Here is a 20,463-nt window from a genome sequence, read left to right as displayed (position 1 = left end):
ACATGGTTTAAACACCTCAACACCAAACTGGGAATTGCATAGACACCCGAACACCACACTGGACATAGTGCAAACACTTCAACACCACATTGGGCATGACAAACAATTCAACACAACACTGGACATGAAATAAAAACCAAACACCACACTGGACATTACACAAATGCTTCAAGCCCATACTGGACAAAGTAAAAACACTAAAATATCACCCTGGACTTTAAATACCTCAACCCTCAAACCAGACATGGTATAAACACCTCAACTCCAAAGAGAGCATTGTTTGTACACTTAAACACCACACGTGGCAGGTTGTAACCACCTTGGCTGTTGCACAAACACTCACCCTGGTTAATAAACAAATACTTCAATAGAACCCTGAACAGAGTGCTCATCAGACTACTGTATGAGGCAAGTTATGCGTAAATTCAGTTAAATGTTTAATACTATAACACTTAGGTATTTATTGCACGGAGGGCTGTCAATCATTTTGATTGCTCATTATAATATTAGGCCCTGCCCACTGATTGGTGATTCGTGGTAGAGCATCACGAGCATCTGAAATATTTCATGGAGAATTTCCGACACATCAGACAGTTCATTAAATTTTTTAACATTTTTATTAAACTGATAAGATGTGACAACAACAACAAAAACAACAACAACAACAAGCCCCATGTTCAAAGCAACTGCTGCTGGGGAATAAGTAAGGCAACTATTCCAATCGTATTTGACACAATTCATTTAAATTCAGTTGTAAGAATCACCTTCGCTTCGTACCATGTGATCCGTAACCATCTAAAAAGATTTTCCGCTTTAAAGTTTGACCCCCCGGTGATGAAAGCGAGCAGTTAAACATCTTCAGAAAGGCGAGTTTGGAGCTGGTCGGGTCTCAGCGCTCTGAAAGGGAGGTACAGTAAAGCGCTGGCTGTCGCACACGGAGATGAAAGCCAGCGCTGCAGGTTGGCCGCTCTCTCCCTCCCTCCCTCTCCATCTCTCTCTCTCTCTCTAGCTCATGCCTGCTTTCCCAAGATGCACCTAAACAGCTCATTAGGCTTCTAGTGAGCTCTTAATTGCGGATGCAGGTGCGAACAAACAGCAACATGACGAGAGCCCAGAGGAACAACCTGGACTTCTAGACCGAGCTGACACAGAACTGTGAGAGCCAAAGTGTGTGTGTGTGTGTGTGTGCGTGCTTTTTACACTCGGTGTGTGATCAGGTATTTTAGTTGGCAAAAAACAATCTGTACACAACTATATTAAACTACATGGACCCTATAAATGTGTGAGTTAAGACACATAGTTACTCCATTTCTAGTGTTATTTATTTATTTATTTGCTTAAATATATTCAAAATAAATGACTTCCAATTAGGATTTCTTTGTTTGTTGAACGCAGCATTAATGAGGCATAAATATTAGTTTTTGTAATTATAACCAGGCTGGTGATGTCATACAGTATGATTGACAGTTCAAATGTGACTTAAGCGCTGCCATTTATGACCTGAGACAGGAGGCGGGACAACAAGAGGTTTGTGTGCCTATAAACCAGTGTGTGTGTGTGTGTGTGTGTGTGTGTGTGTGTGTGTGTGTGTACCTGTTGCCATCTTGCCATCCTGTGCAGCAGGACCGTCTGGAATCACGCTCTTCACCTGCAGGAACTCGTCTGGCTCATCTCCCCCGATGATGGTGAATCCGAATCCCATGGTGCTTTTCTGCAGCGTCGTCGAGAGGAACCTTCCCTTCAGCTGTGTGGGGTCTCTCGTAAACAGGGGCTTCTCTATACACACACACACACCAACAAAAAAAACATCATATTGAAATTGTTTCATTCAGAGCAACATTGTGGTGCTGGAGAGTTACATTTAAAGCACTAAACTTAATCCAGCAGCAATCACACACACACTCACACACACTCACACACTCAACTGTAACAGATCCTGCATCTTCTTGCTCCAGTACGAGTCTCACTGCCCGACTTTCGACCTCGTGTCACTAAGCACGCTCATAACTGAAGCAAGAACAGTGAACGGGGGAAAGGCTAACAGGGTGCCAAAACATTCTGCTCTTTTTCACGGGACCAGAGCAGGCTGTAGCGGAGACAGAACTCGCAGAACGGCATGGTGCTGATTAGCAGAGACCTCTCACTGCTCCATTACATCCTTACACAATGTAATTAGCAGGTCGTTCATTCCCATGTCTCTTTTCTGGATCTGTCTCCAAGTCCATGCTTTCATTCAGGTCCTGTAATGAGCCGTGAAACAAAAAAAGAATCAGAGCGCAGAGGGTGCACATGCCAGTCCCATAAAAGGGAAGATTCAGTCAGTTTTTGCACAAATAAAATGAATTTGAAGTCTAATTAAACACTTTAAACAAATGCTTTTTGATTGATTGGGAAAGCGCTGGGCGTTAAAACCGCTTTAAACCCTAACAATTTGTACATGCTTTTTAAAGCAAATTATTATTTTAATTTTTTTGCAAAAAAAAAAAAAAAAAAAAAAATATATATATATATATATATATATATATATATATATATATATATATATATATATATATATAAATAAATAATCAAAACTTAAAAATAATTATAATAAAATAATCACCCAAATGTAGCTAACCCTAGCCAGTGTAATAAATATAAGCTGGCCAGTGATAAGCTGCTAAACATTTATTTAAGAATAAATAAAACGTTAATTTAAAACGGGTGTTAAATAGGGATGGGAATCACCAGGGAACACCTGATATGATATTATCACGATACCTACCAGCCGATTTGATTATGATTCTTTAAGGATTATAATTTCATATTCAATTGTAATTTTTTCCCTATTTTGTTTCAATTCTCAATAACCAGGACTTCTACCAACCAGGAAGTTCTGCAGCCCTCCATTGTACACTCTCTGGCCAAAAATACCCCCCACACACTAATATTTCATTGTTCCTTCTTTTGCTTTGATCACTGCTGTGGGATCCTGCATTCTTCATCAAGCTCAAGCTTACGCAATGTCACGACAATTATTTCCCTCCAGAGCCACATTAGTTCCTTTCCAAGATCTTGTACTGATGATGAGAGAGTCCTCCGACTTTGCTGCATAAAGTCTTCTCCAGCACATCCTATGGACTCTCAGTGAGGTTAAGGTGCTGTGGTGGGTGATCCACGTGTGAAAATGATGTCCAACGCTCCCTGAACCACTCTTTTACAATTTGAGTCCGAAGAACATTCGGAATATGGCCGTACCATCAGGGAAGAAGAAACCCTCCATAGATGTAATCCTCTGGTGATTCAGTTCATTCAGGTGGTCAGCTGACTTCATTTTATTGCCGCCATATCGTTACTGAGTCTAGACCTGAGTAACTGATCAACCCCAGATCATAACACTGTCTCCAGAGGCTTGTACAGTGGACACTATGCATGATGGGAGCATGGCTTCATGTCCTTCCCTTCTCACCCTGACACGCCCATCACTCTGGAATAGGATCAGTCTGGACTCATCAGGTCACATGACCTTTCCCCATTGCTCCACATGCTTTATGCTATTAACAATTTTCAGATCAGCCTCATTGATAAGTGGTTTTCTTAAGGCTGCACAGCTGTTTAGTCCCAGTCCCTTGAGTCAGTGTGAAAATGCTCTTACGTTCACTATTACACATATCCATATGTTCTACTGTTGTTGTTGTTTTTATTATTATTATTATTATTTGAGTTTACTATGCATTTAAGTGATCTCCGTTCACAATCAAATAAAAAATAACTTCCGCTCACATTTCTTCCTTGAAGATGATGGGTCACCACAATCCATCCAGGTTTCCAGATATTTAGGGTCAATTTGAGTAGTTTCAGCAATCTCCTTATTTATTTACTCAGCTCGAGGCAGGACAATAATTTGACCCTACTGAAACAGAGTGACAGCTTTGCCACGTCTTCTGACATGATTGTTTAAGAAATGAGAAATAAGATTTTTTTTTTCCTGGGAAGTGTATGAATAGTTTAAAGCACACAACCTGTAGGATTATAGAGGTGCAACATTTTTACCAGTTTAAATTCAAACATATATAAATTAAGAATACATATACATAATAGAATAGAATGTAAAAAAACCCCAAGAGAATTATAATACTAACTAATCCTAGTGAAGGGCGGGGTCTGGTATCAGACACCCAACCGGCTCTCGTCTTTAAAATCCAACACCACTGTCTTTGGAGAACATTTGTGCAAAAGCTGACGGAATGATCAAAATAAAACTCCAGGCATAAATCAAACGGGGAAAGCAAATCCAAGTCAGTAAGAGGAACTCAAAAGCCAGGCCGAGCGAGTCTGAGGGAACTGGGAAGCATTCGGACTTTCCTCCGGCGCAGCAGGGGGCGCAATAACCAGGACGTACCGTGCGGTCCGAACGCTCCGGGCCGGCCCAGGGGGGCCTCGGGCAGGTGAGTGAGGCTGTGAGAGCGCTCAGGGACCGGCCCCACATACGCCAGCCTCGCCCGGGGCAGAGTGGCGAAGGACACGCCCTCATCCACTGTTTCAGACGGAGAGAACACGCTGACATCATTCAGGAAGTTCAGGAATAATCAGGTGGATACTGCACTAGAGTCCACACTAAACACCAGGAACTGGAGCGTTTATCTACATGCAGTCTTTAATTACACTCTCGACCCCACAGGGTTACAGCACACACACACACACACACACACACACACACACACACACACACAGTATTTACCACAATCACCATGTGGGGACATCTGTACTGTCATCAGGGTGTGTGTGTGTGTGTGTGTCTGTGTGTGTGTGTGTGTGTGTGTGTGTGTGTGTGTAATGTAGAGTAATGCAACAGTGTGTGTGTGTGTGTGCGTGCTGTGTGTGTATATATAATGTAGAGTAATGCAAAAGTGTGTGTGTGTGTAATATAATATAACTGTGTGTGTATGTGTGACGTAATGCATCAGTGTGTGTGTGTGTGTGTGTGTGTGTGTGTGTGTGTGTAATGTATTTGTGATGTAATTTGTGATGTAATGCTTTAGTGTGTATGTCTGTGTATAATGCAGAGCAATGCGTCAGTGTGTGTGTGTGTGTGTGTGTGTGTGTGTGCGCGTGTGTGTGTGTGTGTGTGCAGAACAGATGTACCTCTGTATAGAGCAGGCAGTGGTAGTGAGGAAAGGCCTTGGCTTTGCATCTGCAGTCTCCTCTTAGCCTCGAGAACCGGGTTCTCAAACTGAGTCCTCCTGTTTATATGACTGAGAGAGAGAGAGAGAGAGAGAGAGAGAGAGAGAGAGAGAGAGAGACACACACACACACACACACACACACACACACACACAGGTTAAGTATTGATGAGCTCTGCTGTGTAAATCCACCTGCAGCCAGTAAATTCCCACAAGGCACAAATCGGAGGCTAATATTTATATTTCAGTGCAGATTGAAAGACGGGAGAAGCTCTGGGGCAAGAGCGGCCGTGAAGCTCTGTCTGTAGGGCCGAGGGAGAAAATCCTCTAAAATCAATCAATATTAATCACCTAATGACCAATTACCGAAAAATTGATTTCGACCAATCAAACACACCGAGCTCTATATAATCACTAATTAATGGACTTAGATCATCACATGAATGTGAAACACGACGTGAGATCAGAGCACAAATCCGACCCCGAGCCTCGCCTAATGTGCCATTTGACTAATGAAATGTCTTCTGATGACCTTTTGATGGATTCTAACCGGTTATGAGCCTCTGACGTGTTCTGCGGAGGAGTCTAATTACAGTAGAGATGATAAACTTCAGGTGGGATAAAGAACAAATGAAGATTGGTTCAGTATTAAACATGACAGAATCCTGAGAAAGGGCGGAATAATCAGACAGGGGTGAACCACAAGTGTCCTGTCTACTTCCTGTTTCGCAAATTCACCAAACACCACAAATAGATAATGTAAATACATATATAGACGTATGTATACAGTAAATAACATGATTAAACACCTCAATTATATTGCACCAGCAATCACCATCAATAAACAACAAAATGACACTAAATACCATCAGTAACTCTCCTATATTCACCAGTAAGCTTGATATTTAACAACCACAAACATTCACCAGTTAAAGGTAATTAATAACCAAAAATAAATAGACGTTTACATTTACCAACAAACATTATGAATACACACCAAAACTCACCATTAAAGATTCCCAATTAACACCACCAGAAACAACACGCACTCAAATTCACGATAAAGTAACACCGACACTACAGTTAAATAACGCCAACAATCACTGTCAAATACCAAAATAAAATAAAAATTCACCACCAAATACCATCAAAGACTTGCATTCACCTTTAATAACCATAATAATGAAATTACCACCACGATGATACAACTAACCGCCACCGAACATCATCATAATCACCAAACATTAACATTCACTATTCAGTACAATAATGAAGAAACACAAACACACCAGTTAAATAACACCAACAATCACCACCAAACACCTCTTTGAACAAACACTTGTATTCACCACCAAACACTATCATTAATACATACCAGCATTAACCACTAATGATCTTAATTAAGATGCCGCATTTTAATAACCTTAACAATCACCGGAATTAAATACTACCACATAGCTAATATAACTAAACAGGAACCATCACTATCAAACCCAATTATTAATCACTTGTGCATACCACTTACCAAGCTAGCGATGTCATCCCCCCGCCTCTACCAAACACCATTACCACAAAACACCAGCACCAACCACCAAACATGAACACTAAAGACCATCTTTAACAAAACCACCAACAGCCTCCACCAAAAACAGCACTCCCAAATAAACACCATGATTATCAAACATCAAGACTTACCAGCAAACACCAACACTCCCCACTAAACACCAAGACATTAAAATATCAATGCTGCAGATCAGATTGCTCTCCAAGGTCCTCTCTGAGACATTATCGCTGATACGGTGCCAGAAGCCCGAGTGGAAATGAAGCAGAGGGGTAAAAGTTGGCAGGAGCTGTCGGTGTTCTCAGTCTGGGAGCAGAGTGTAGCTCTGACTGAAGTTACATGTGAGGAAGATTACTACATGTATAATGGATTTCTCTCTCGCTCACTCTGTTACCTAATAAACAGATTCATGCAGATTAGACGTCTCTGGTGTTATGGCTGCAGGACAGAAATTTACAGTATATTACAGGATTTCAGAGCAGATGGAGTTCTCTCAGACTCCCACACATCATCTCAGCACAGGAGAAAAGACAGCACAAAAACACCAATGGTGAAATCACAACCAAGATTTTTAAACCTATCAAATACTCATATCTACCCCCCCCCCCCCCCCCCAAAAAAAAAAAACAAAAAACAAAAAAAAAAAAAAAAACGGCAGCATTCAACTGCAAACACCAACATTCATCTTCAAACATTTAAGGCTCCCCTTTAAACACAATCACTCCACTTCAAACCCAATGTTCACCTTCAAATACCAATATTCACCCTCAAACACCAACATTCATCTTCAAAAGCTCATCTTTAAATACTACCACTCCAATTCAAACCAAACATTCACCTTGAATCTCAAACATTCTACATCAAACACCTTTAAACAAGTTCAAGTTCAAGTAGGCTTTATTGTCATTACAACCATATACAGTTAGTACACAGTGAAACGAAACAACGTTCCTCCAGGACCAAGGTGCTACATGCAACATAAATTTACAACATAAATTACCATAGACACTAAACTAGCTAACCAAGAGGCCTAGTTAGCTGGCTAGCAGAGACAGGACAGAGAGACCTAACATAAATACAAGACTGGCATTCACTTTTAAACACTAAAGGCCCACCTTCAAGCACTAACATCCCACTTTAATCTCTACTGTACATCAAACACCAACATTCAACTTCAAACACTAAAGGCTCACCTCCAAACACTATCACCTTATATCAGGCTCCAGCATTTACCTTCAATCCCCAACATTCTCCATCAAATACCAACATTCATATTAAAACACCAAATTCACGTTTAAATAACAACACTTACAGTAACTTCAAACACCAATATTCACATTCAAACACCAACATTCGACTTCAAACATTAACAATCATCTTCATGTACTAATGTCCATTCCCAAACACTAACATTAACCTTTAAACACCAGCATTCCACTTACCAGTATACTAAAAGACCAGTATTTACCTTCAACACTACAATTTACCCTTAATATTTACCTTCAATCAGCATCACTTACCTTCAAAAAACTAATACCACTTTAAACACTAACACATTCTTTTAAATACCAACACTCACCATCAAGCACTAACACCCACCTTTAAACACTAACGCTAACCATAAAACATTTACATTTATTATATTTGCAAAGACCTGCAGACACCAACACTTACCACAAAAACATCATAATTGGCTGGACTAGGCAAGACCAACCTCATAAAACACCAACACACAATCATTTACAAAAAACCTTAATAGACGCAAACACTTAGCACCAAACAACATAATCAGCAAACACCAACCTCAGTGGACACCAACATTTAGCACACAATAATTAACAGACAACAACCGCAGACGACACCAACACATAGCACCATAGTTAGCAACACCAACCATAGTACTGTAGATACCAAGAATTAATACCAAACGTAATAATTAACAAACACTAACCTAAAGGGACATTATTACTTAACCCCAAACAGCAAAATAAGCGGACACCAACGCTTAGCAACAAACACAATAATTACCAAACACCAACTTTATAAAACACCAAACACCATAATTAATAATTATTACCAGATAACTTACTGTGGTTAACAAGCAACAACTCTAATAAACACCCCAACTTCCTGTCAAACACCATCATTAACACAACTACCATGTAACCACCAACCGATATCATTAACCTCAGGTCTGTCCTTAACAAAAACAAGACTTACGAAAAAATATCATGAACACTTATACTGTACTACATGAAGGCACGCACACACACACACACACACACACACACGGAAAGAAAAATCTGAGCTAATATCATGACTGTAGTAAATTAAAGTCCTCCACAGAGACATGTAGAGTGTAAATATTAGAAACATAGTGAAGTGAAATTTATTTAATAAAGTTATACTCAGAACTAAATTTAACTAAGTGTTTCCTTGATCTAAGCGTTCCACGGGACTAGTAACGCAAATGCTACACAAATCTAGTTCACCGGTAAACCAAATTAAACAAATAAATTTTCCCCAAAAATTTGACTTATGCAATATATAGCCCATATGCAAATCAGCTTTAAAGACCACGCCCCCAAATTAGCATGCAGCCAGATTATGTGTTTTTTTTCTCTCAGGTTTGTGAGCATTTATAAAATAATCCTAAACTAACCCAGTAAAGTAAATACCATTAAGCCTTTGGGCTTGGGGCGGTTATTCACCTGATTTCATTGGAGACTGAATTGAAATCACTTACAGAATTCTCATCATTTACTTATTGGTGAACAAAAGTGACTGAGTTTTTGGTCGTATTTATTGAACCCTTAAATCGTTCCGTTTTTGAGTCAGCAGTGTGCTGAAGTTTATACAGAGAAGAGACTTACTCAACGTAGTAACTGCCATAAACTGGATCATCGATTTTCTCCCAGCCATACGGAAGCTCTGAAACACACACACACACACACTAATCAGCACAGGTGTTACACACTCCGGATACAGTCTGGGGTTAGGAAGGGCCAGCAACATTTTTAGAGCCATGTTATGGAAGTTAGAGAAGCTGATCAATAATCCTCAAAAGACTTAACATCCTTTTAAAAGTTTGCATATTTTGGTACGTTTCACACACACCTTAAAACAGATTGATTTTTTGGACCTCATTATTGTAAACACAATACTAGATTATGACAGGCGTTTATAGTTTCATGTTTATAAAAAAGATTGAGGCTGAAATATCCCCTCTCCATAAGTATCCAGACCCTTTGTCCTGACACTTACAGCTGCTCCGAACATTCTTCTGTCAGACGCTTCTACAACTTGACTGGAGTGCACCTGTGTCTAATTGACTATATTGTTCTATACTGAGAAAAGCCATGCACCTGTCTATATGAGGTCTCACGTTAGATGGTGTGTGTCGGAGTGAAAACAAATCCATGAGGTCGAGGGGATTATCTGTAGACCTACGAGATTAGAGTCAAGGATTGGGTCAAGACACAGATCTCAGGAAAGATACATTGAAAGCACCCAAGAGCATGAAGGAACCCATCATTCTCAAATGGAAGAGATGTGAAACCACCAAGTCATTTTAAATAAAAACAAAGATTTACCAAGAACTAAACGATGGGTCTAGATACTTGGGCAAATGGGATTTTTCAGTCTTTATGTTTTAATTAATTAGTAAAACACTCCAAACATCTGTTTTTACTTTGTCATTGCAGAGTATTATGTGTAGAAAGATGAGGCAAGCATATTTAAATCTATTTTAAAAAGACTGTCAAACATTACATAATGTGGAAAACTTAAAAAACTTTTCATCAGTATTGTACATGATTTTATATACAGTTATAAATTGTGGTATAATAGAAAGACAGATAACAGTTGGCAACAGTATGATGCATTGACAAATCTGCCAGAAACGCTGGATGATGGACGGCTCGGATGGAAAGAACGAAGAATGAAAGTATTCCTCATCTTCCCTAACCTCACAGGTTTAACATCTAAAACAAAAAACAAAAAAAGGAATACTATAGTTTATCTACACTATACCCACCTTGTCGATAACCAGAGATATGAAGGATAGCGCTTTCTCCTTCCCACAAGTGTCTACAGAGAGCACATCCTATGTATGTGGTGATGTACAGTATATATGCACGTTCCTAATTCCCTGGATAAACCAAACCAAACACTGCAGGATTTAAATGTAGCCTATATTTACTCTGCATGAAGAAGGTCAGAAAGGGTGGATTAAGCTAAAATTTACCTAGTCCCTGAAAGGTAAACTAGTCAGCAGTAGAAGTTACCATACTCAGTAAAAGCTAAACTATTTAGATAAGCTTAATCAGTAACTAAAAGTTACCCAACCCTGCGAAGCCTAAATGTGCCAGTGAAAAACAAACTAGCGAGTCAATGTAAACCTACTCTGTGATTGCTAAACTAGTCAGTTAAAGCTAAACTGGTAACTAAAAGTTAACCTACTTTGTAAAGCTAAACAAATCAGTGGAAGCTTAAATAGTAACTAAAAGTTAACCTGCTCAGTAAAAGATAAACTAATCATGGAAAGCGTAATAGGTAACAAAATGTTAACCAACTCTGTGATTGATAAACTAGTCAAAGAAAGCTAGCCTAGTAATTTAAAGTTAACCTACTAGGTGAATGTTAAAGTTATCAGTGAAAGCTAAACTAATATTGACCTAGTCACTAAACAGTAAACTAGTCAATGAAAGTTAAACTGGCTTCTGAAAGGTAAAACAAAAGCTAAACTAGTAACAAAAATTTAACCCACTCGGTTAAAGCTAATATTAAAGCTAATCTGGTAATTAATATTGACTGACTTAATGAAAACTAAACTAATCAGTGAAAGCTTAAATATGAACTGAAAGTTAACCTGTTCTGTGAAAGATAAACTAGTCAGTGAAGGCTTAATAGGTAATTAAAGTTAAACAACTTTGTGAATGCTAAACTAGTCAGAGAAAGCTAACCTAGTAACTAAATGTTAACCTACTTGGTTAAAGCTAAACTAGTAACTAAACATTAACCTACTTTGTAAAGCTAAACAAATCAGTGAAAGCTTAAATAGTAACTAAAAGTTAACCTGCTCAGTAAAAGATAAACTAATCATGAAAAGCGTAATAGGTAACAAAATGTTAACCAACACTGTGACTAATAAACTAGTCAAAGAAAGCTAGCCTAGTAATTTAAAGTTAACCTACTCAGTGAATGTTAAACTCATCAGTGAAAGCTAAACTAAATATTGACCTAGTCACTAAACAGTAAACTAGTCAATGAAAGTTGAACTGGCTTCTGAAAGGTAAAACAAAAGCTAAACTAGTAACAAAAAATGTATTTAATATTAAAGCTAATCTGGTAATTAATATTAACTGACTTAATGAAAACTTAACTAATTAGTAAAAGCTAAAATAGTAACTAAAACTTACTTATCACAGTAAACCTGAAGTTAACCTACTCTGTAAATGTTATGTTTGTCAGTAAAGGCTAAACTCGTGAGTGAGTATTGAACTAGTCAGTGAACATTAAACTAGTCAATGAAACCTAAACTAGTGACTGAAAGTTATCCTACTTGGTGAAGTCTAAACTAACCAGTTAAAGTTAAGCACGTGAGGGAAAGTGAGGGAACCTAGCATGTGACAGTCATGGCATCAGGTGAAAGTAACTCAGACAGTGCCACACAGATCCTGGTTTAGTTGCTCGGCTGATCATACAGGAAGAGCCCAGACAGAGGGCTGTCAATCAAGCATGTTCATTAGAATGTTAGACCACGCCCACAAGAAGAGTCCATAAATTGGTTTGCACAGTAATTCAGCTGCTGGTTGAGCATGTTAATGTGTGTGTACAGTACATACACACATCACCACACACACACACACACACACACACACGCTTTGTATTCCTGAGCCCCCCATCCGGGCCGCCCCCCCCTCCCGGAAACCATCACCATGGCAACCCCGGACAGAAGCCTCTCGGGCTGAACTGAGGGCTCTTTCACGGTGCCTGATTTCCGCTCTCATACCCACACACACACACACACACACACACACACACACTCACTCTCTTACCCATTAGCGTGAAGAGAGAAAAGTAGCACACGTTAACATTTTAAATAAACCCAGAAAATCCAGGAGGAAGAAACTCCGAACCAATTATCAGCAGCTTATCTGAATAATCCTTCATTTCACATGCGTTTGGTAAAATCCTCGACCTTTCAAGATGCGAGAGGGAAGACGACGGTCAGCTGTGTCCCCTTTGGGATTAGCAGCTTTAGTAATCACATCCTTCCTGTCTCATTGAGCAGGGCTTCGACTGAAGAGGAAAACTGACACGCATCATGGCCCGGCTCTTCAGCATCATCAGACGCTCTATTAGCATAAACGTTTAGTGCGCGTCACACTTGTTTATGAATTACTGCTCACCAGTTCCTCAGGTTAACCCGAATGTGGAGTAGAGGCAGATCATTTGTGATTTCTGATAAATAAATTTCTAAACTAGAAAACTCACAAATTGGACCTTAATGCTAACTAGACATATAAGCGACTACATTTTCACTCAGCCAACACAAATATGACTGATAGCCAAAAGGGAAAACGACCCTTATTTGTAAACACTTTGATGCTTTTAATCGTACGTTTGAAGTGATTTGTTAGCTCATTAAGTCTACAATTTAAACCATTTTGATATTGATGTTGATGTGGAGCTTGTTTAGACTAGCTAACTACATGATGCTGCTACCTTCAGTTAGAAACTAATAGTGGTTGTCATGGTAACACTATTTCAGCGATTGAAGGTAAGGACATAAATATAAATGCTAATGCTCCAATTCTGCTTCAATTCACATAAGTTAAGATAGCTAGAAGTCATCTTAAGAACTTGCTAAGGTAGCTAACACTAGGCTGTAAGGGAGGGTAGGTGGGTATGGAGGGGGGAGGAGTTTCCATATTTGCATAATCATGTTTATTCATGAGATTTTCTAGCAATGTTCTAGAGTGTTCTGCAGTAGAGTCATGCTAACAATTAGCATAGACTAGCACATCTTGCATGTTTTCCGTGCGTTTTGTCTGCTTCTGTTGTATCCGGTGGCGTGGTCTGTCCAACACGTGTCAGGGAATCGCATATCATTATTGTGTCACGCCTAATTTGTATAAAATGGAGAAACTATAAAGACCATAAAAAGTAATTTCTTTGGCTGAAATCATGTCGTATATCTACGTAGGAAATGGAAACGTAGCGTACGGATGCTCTCACCATGTGAGAACAAAGTTTTAAGAATGTCGTGAGAACATGCGATACGGTACGGCTCAACTTCATCACGTCCCCAGAGGGTTAGATGTTCAGGAGTTCTATTTAGACTCAGAGCATGAGGCTTTATTTTTCAAACACCTGTCAGGGGGGGAACGTGCTGGGAACTGAAATTTCCTACGAGGATAATTTCCGACTTTATGAACTCCGCTGTCTCGTCTCTGTGCACTGATGTACACGCCGAGTGTGTGCGTCACACACTGTGCTGCTTCTTATCAGAATCCTGAGCTTCAGCAGAATGATGAAACCCAGTGAAATGCCCAAGAGGGGGGTCAGATCGGAGTGTGTGTGTGTGTGTGTGTGTGTGGCGGGGGGGGGGGGGGGGGGGGGGGGGGCAGATTGGGGAGAGAGAGAGAGAGAGAGACAGAGAGAGAGATGCGTTGGGATGCAGAGCTGTCACTAGAGCTGTCAGGAGACTCTGATTTCAATCCAAAAGCTCCTCACTAAGCAAAACTCAAACACACACACACACACACACACACACACACACACACACACACAACAACAACACACACACACACAACAACAACAACAACACACACAACGCATTCTAATATTCTGACTTCGACAGCAAAGTCTAATTTACTCTCACACACACACACACACACACACACACACACACACACACACACACACACACACACACTAAAATAGAAATAATTCCCCAGGATAATTTTCACGGAATTAGCACAGACAGTGATGTCATTTCCTGTTGCACAAACGCTGATTTGGTTTTATATACTTTATTCCGAGGTGTTACAACTTTACAACTTCAAAGAAAGTTGTTCTTCAAAACTTTTCTATTACTTGACAAAATTGAACACAACAGCATCAGATATTTACAAGTTCATACAGTAGGTTCAAGAGGAAGGAAGGAGAACGAAGGAGAAGAGAAGGAGGAGGTATAGAAGGACGGAGTAAACAAAAAGGAAACAGAAATAAACAAACAGAAGAAGGAAGGAAGTAGAAGGGAAAGAAAAAGGAAAGTCAAGGAAGGAAGCAGGAAATAAAGGAAGTAAAGAAGGGCAAAGTATACCAAAAGAAATAGAATAAAAGAAAGAAAGAAAAGGAAGTAAAGAAGGACATAATAAAAAATTATAGATAAGAAAAAGGAAAGTAATAGAAGGAAGTAGAAGCGAGAAAAAGAATGTAAGGTAGAAAGATAAAGAGAATGAATAAGAACAAGAGGAAGCAAAGAAGAAAATATTGTGGGTAAAAAAGTAATAAAAAATTTTTAAAAAAATAAAGAAAAATAATGTACAAGCTAGGAGGTAAAGAAAGATAGAGAGACAGATAATGAAGAAGAGAAACAAAAAGCAAAGAAGGACAAAGCAAACAAAAAAAAGAAATGGATGAAATCATAAAGAAAGAAATAGAATAAGAAAGAATGGAAGTAAGAGGAAAAGTGATAAAGACTTACCGTCTTCGTTGCACTCCTCTGGTGGTTTAGCTTTCTTTGCTAGCCGCGGATCTAACCATGATGTTGTCTTAGTGTTGTGACTGCAGAACAGAGAGAGAGAGAGAGAGAGAGAGAGAGAGAGAGAGAAACTCCCCTGTGATCTTCGCTAAATTAGTTCAGGTTAAGAAAACAACAATCGATACTTTCAATTAGCTTGTGGCGTCTCATTAGGAGGAAAAAACAGAGAGAGAGAGAGATGGAGAGAGAGGGAGAGAGATGGGGAGGGAGAGATGGAGGGAGAGAGAGATGGAGAGAGAGGGGAGGAGAGGGGGAGAAGAGAAGAGAGAGACTTTTTCACCTGTGCTGGTGGTAAAACCTACTGATTCAGCTCTCTGTGTCACATGACCATGAGCTTCCTTTCCCAGAATTCCTCACTTGATGTGAACATGGCCGCCCCGCTCCACTTCCCCCTCAGCCAAGTCTAAGACTAAGTATTTGTGTTTTTTAAGGTTCTTTCCTCTCCTGCTCCTCTCACTTCCGTTCGGATTACTGATCTGATCTCCTGACCTGTTATCCTGACTTGACCTTCTAATCTGATCTGATCGCTTGACCCCATGTCTGGACCTGATCTCCTTATCCCATGTCCAGACAAAATCTCCTGATCTGATCTCCTGACTGAATCTCCTAAACTGTTTTCTCCTGACTAAATATTATGACTTCTTGATCTGTTCTCCCACCCCAATCTCCTGATCTGATCCCCTGACCTCTTGACCCCATATCCTCACCTGATCTCCTGATCTGATCCCCTGACCTCTTGACCCCATATCCTCACCTAATCTCCTGATCTGATCCCCTGACCTCTTGACCCCATATCCTCACTTGATCTCCTGATCTGATCCCCTGACCTCTTGACCCCATATCCTCACTTGATCTCCTGATCTGATCCCCTGACCTCTTGACCCCATATCCTCACCTAATCTCCTGATCTGATCCCCTGACCTCTTGACCCCATATCCTCACCTAATCTCCTGATCTGATCCCCTGACCTCTTGACCCCATATCCTCACTTAATCTCCTGATCTGATCCCCTGACCTCTTGACCCCATATCCTCACTTAATCTCCTGATCTGATCCCCTGACCTCTTGACCCCATATCCTCACCTAATCTCCTGATCTGATCCCCTGACCTCTTGACCCCATATCCTCACCTGATCTCCTGATCTGATCCCCTGACCTCTTGACCCCATATCCTCACCTAATCTCCTGATCTGATCCCCTGACCTCTTGACCCCATATCCTCACCTGATCTCCTGATCTGATCCCCTGACCTCTTGACCCCATATCCTCACCTGATCTCCTGATCTGATCCCCTGACCTCTTGACCCCATATCCTCACCTAATCTCCTGATCTGATCCCCTGACCTCTTGACCCCATATCCTCACCTAATCTCCTGATCTGATCCCCTGACCTCTTGACCCCATATCCTCACTTGATCTCCTGATCTGATCCCCTGACCTCTTGACCCCATATCCTCACTTGATCTCCTGATCTGATCCCCTGCTCTCAATGATCTGACCCTAAACTGACACTGTATCATATTCTGGATCCTTTAATAACAGTCTTCATCCATGCTGTACGTATTTACAGTAATTATATTCTAATTAACATCATTACATTAACAGATCACCTAAGGATTGACATTAGCGTTGCCCCGGCAACAGTGCCAGTGTATTCTCGAACACTGCGTCTAATGTCTCTGTGTGTGTGTGTGTGTGTGTGTGTGTGTTGAGCACTATGAAGACACTCACTCGATGAAGTACACCTCTCCTTTCTCGGTGTAGGCCATCTCCCAGTTATCGGGCAGAGGTCCGAGCTCATTACAGTGGTCATCCTTAGGGTGGGGCTTATCCTCCTCAGTCTCCGCCCCCACCATGTCAGGCTCCTCCTTCTCCTCTCTCACTGTCCCGTCGGTATGGGGCGTGTCCCCTGAGTCCTCAGTACTCTTGTCCTCCTGCTCAGTGCAGTCTGACACACACACACACACACACACACACACACACACACACACACACACTTTAATGAAACAAAAGATCAGGTTCTCGTTTGGTGATGAATGGAAAAAAGACCCAGGGGTGTCGCCATGACAACCACTCAATTAATTTACATTATGTAGCTTGCGACCTTTCTCCGTACGCAGGTATGATGATAAGCTGTAATATCAGGCGTGAATTATTAAACCTGTTTATGGGGTTTACGTGAAGCCCCGCCCACAAAACTCCAAAAAAGGCAACAAGAGCTGAAAATGACAAAATGATGACGGAGAGGCATTAAACACGGTTGAAGTGGGGACGAGAAGAATCGGTGTGTTTACAGCATTAATCACGTTAAACTGATTTATATGAGTGTGTGTGTGTGTGTGTGTGTGTCTGTGTGTGTGTGTGTGTGTGTGTGTGTGAGAGAGAGAGTTTTTATTAGTATTGATTTATGTGATTTATATTAAGCTCCAGCTTTACGAATGTCTTCTTATTCTTCAGTCCAATAAAGCACTGAGACTGAAATTGAAAATGGAGAGAGAGAGAGATGGATAGATGCAGATTAGACAGACAGAGTACGAGAGGGAGAGAGAGAGGGAGAGGAAGGAGGAGGAGAAGGGAGAGATCTGAAGCAGAGTGCAGCTGAGGACAATCACTGACAAAAAAGACACGAGACAGAGAGAGAGAGAGAGAGAGAGAGAGACGGAGAAAGAGACGGAGAGAGAGAGAGACGGAGAAAGAGAGAGAGAGACAGAGAGAGAGAGAGACGGAGAAAGAGACGGAGAGAGAGAGAGACGGAGAAAGAGAGAGATATGGAAAGAGAGAGAGAGGAAGAGAAAAGAGGCAACAGGGAAGCATGCCTAGTGTGAGTTCGATTCCTGGTGATGCTGCAGTGATCTGTGACCGGGAAACAAGAGAGCGTGATTGGCCGTGACCGTTGGGTGGGAGGGGCAAGCTCTCTATCACCTGTCAATCACAGTGACGCGAGCCAATCCGCCATGTCTATGAGCACAAAAAATGTCTCTCTATATCCGTCTCTCCCTGACGTCCTCTCCCTATCTGGCTGCCTGTCTCTGTCTCTCTCTCTCTGTCTCTCTGTCTCCCTCTCTCCCTGACGTCCTCTCCTTATCTGTCTGCCTGTCTCTGTCTCTCTCTCTCTCTCTCTCGTCTCGCTCTCTCCCTGACGTCCTCTCCTTATCTGTCTGCCTGTCTCTGTCTCTCTCTCTCTCTGTCTCGCTCTCTCCCTGACGTCCTCTCCTTATCTGTCTGCCTGTCTCTGTCTCTCTGTCTCTGTCTCCCTCTCTCCTTGACGTCCTCTGCCTATCTGTCTGCCTGTCTCTGGAAGATGAACAGGTAGAGAAAATGATTGTATCATTCTGTGATGCTGAGGCGGTTGCTAGGATACCGCCCCTGACAACGCTTGTTATCAAGTGGGGATTTGGAATAGAAACGGTCGCTAGGTGACATGAAGGTCATGCCCTTGTCTCTTTCTGTCTATATGTTTAATTGGCTGCCTGCCTGTCTGTCTCAATGTCTGTCTGCCTGTCTGTCTGTGTGCCTCAATGTCTGTCGATCTGTCTTTGTGTTTGACTCTCTCTCTCTCTCTCTCTCTCTCTCTGTCTTTCTCTGTCTTTCTCTTTGTCTGTCTGTCTTCTATTTGATCTAACTGTCTCTCTAAATGTCTGTCTGTTATTTTTTCTACATGTCTGTATCTCTTTCTTCTAGTCTGTCCGATCGTCTGTCTCTATCTCTTTACCTGTCTGCCTGTATCCTTCAGTCTATCTGTCTCTCTCTTAATGTCTGTCTGTCATCTCTCTTTTTCTCTCCCACTCCTTGTGTGTGTGTGTGTGTGTGTGTGTGTGTGTGTGTGTGTGTGTGTGTGTGTGTGTGTGTGTGTGCCTTACCTGGTGTGTCAGTGACTCCGTTGCCGTTGACGACAACAGTCTCCTCCTCCTCCTCCTCAGGTGGATCGATCCCGGCCTTCTCCATGTTACTGACGGATTTGTTGCGTCTGCGTTTGCTGGCTGCGTTCGGGACGGAGCCGGGAATCAGCAGCACACCGCGCGCCTCCGCCGCGGGTTTGGGTGTGCCGTAGTAGTTATCTGTCGACCAATCACAGGCCATGAAAACAAGCGACAAACACCAATCAGGAAACAGGAAGCCAATGACAAACACGAACCACAAAGCAGGAAATGACAGAAAGCAAACACGGCCAATCACATAACAGGAAAAAACACAACAACAACAACTGATTCCAGCGCTGACGCTGATGCTTTTCTTTCTCTAGACAAGCATGTGTGTGGTGTCGCTTCTCAGCCGAGGCAGTGCCCTCACTCACAATTCTGCCTAAAAACACATAATATGAATAAAGAAGACAGGAACTTCTCCCAACCATCCAAGAACTTCTGGTCGATCCTCAAGTGAACCCACAAATTCTGACAAACTCCAAGCATTTAGGAATGGGCCGCGCCATCAGTCAGGGTGTGGCACAGAAGTTGATCGACTAGTTTGTGTAAAAGCCTTTGATACTTATGTAGTGCCTGTAATTATACTTCAGTAGACCAGAGTAACATTTGACACGAAGATCTAAAAAACACTGCAGACTTTATGAAAAAGAATAGTTGTGCCATTCTCAAAACTGTACAGTACTGTAAATGAGCTGTTACCATAGAAACGACAGCTACTGCGACACATGCTGTTATAGAAAATGAAACACCTCCAGACCAATACGGATCCAGGATGCAGCTGTGCCGTGGTGTCACGTTTTAAACGCCGTCACTTTGTCATGCTCTGGAATCTGGTCTAAGTCTCATTCAGTATGACCTGCCTGGTGTGAAATCTCACATGTCGTCTGAAATTAAAGTTGCTTAGCGTGCTCTTCAGACACTCTGTGTGTTGGAGAGACCAGGCAGCGGGAAACGCGATTACTCCCTCATTCCCAACGCACACACTGATCAATAACTTCACTCGCACTGTCTGAGAATTTCTCTCTCACAACATTATAGATCAAA

At 41.3% G+C, this 20,463-nt stretch overlaps 1 protein-coding gene across 4 annotated transcripts in view; it reads right to left on the bottom strand.

The window, feature by feature from the left end:
* The window catches only part of magi2a (membrane associated guanylate kinase, WW and PDZ domain containing 2a), a 132,968-nt gene that overhangs the window by 43,909 nt on the left and 68,596 nt on the right, over positions 1-20,463 (bottom strand). For all 4 annotated transcript variants that reach the window (XM_053508604.1, XM_053508605.1, XM_053508607.1 and 1 more), the window contains 6 exons: positions 19,357-19,554; positions 17,228-17,444; positions 15,440-15,519; positions 9,597-9,654; positions 5,125-5,234; positions 1,594-1,776 (listed from right to left, as the gene is read on the bottom strand). In XM_053508604.1, the coding sequence (XP_053364579.1) occupies positions 1,594-1,776; positions 5,125-5,234; positions 9,597-9,654; positions 15,440-15,519; positions 17,228-17,444; positions 19,357-19,554 (846 nt within the window). The remainder of the gene's footprint in view (positions 1-1,593; positions 1,777-5,124; positions 5,235-9,596; positions 9,655-15,439; positions 15,520-17,227; positions 17,445-19,356; positions 19,555-20,463) is intronic.

The sequence above is a fragment of the Clarias gariepinus genome, chromosome 12, assembly GCF_024256425.1.
Source record: "Clarias gariepinus isolate MV-2021 ecotype Netherlands chromosome 12, CGAR_prim_01v2, whole genome shotgun sequence".
Classification (NCBI taxonomy): Eukaryota; Metazoa; Chordata; class Actinopteri; order Siluriformes; family Clariidae; genus Clarias; species Clarias gariepinus.
Note: the sequence above shows the minus strand (reverse complement) of the source record. Positions and strands in the feature narration are given on the sequence as shown.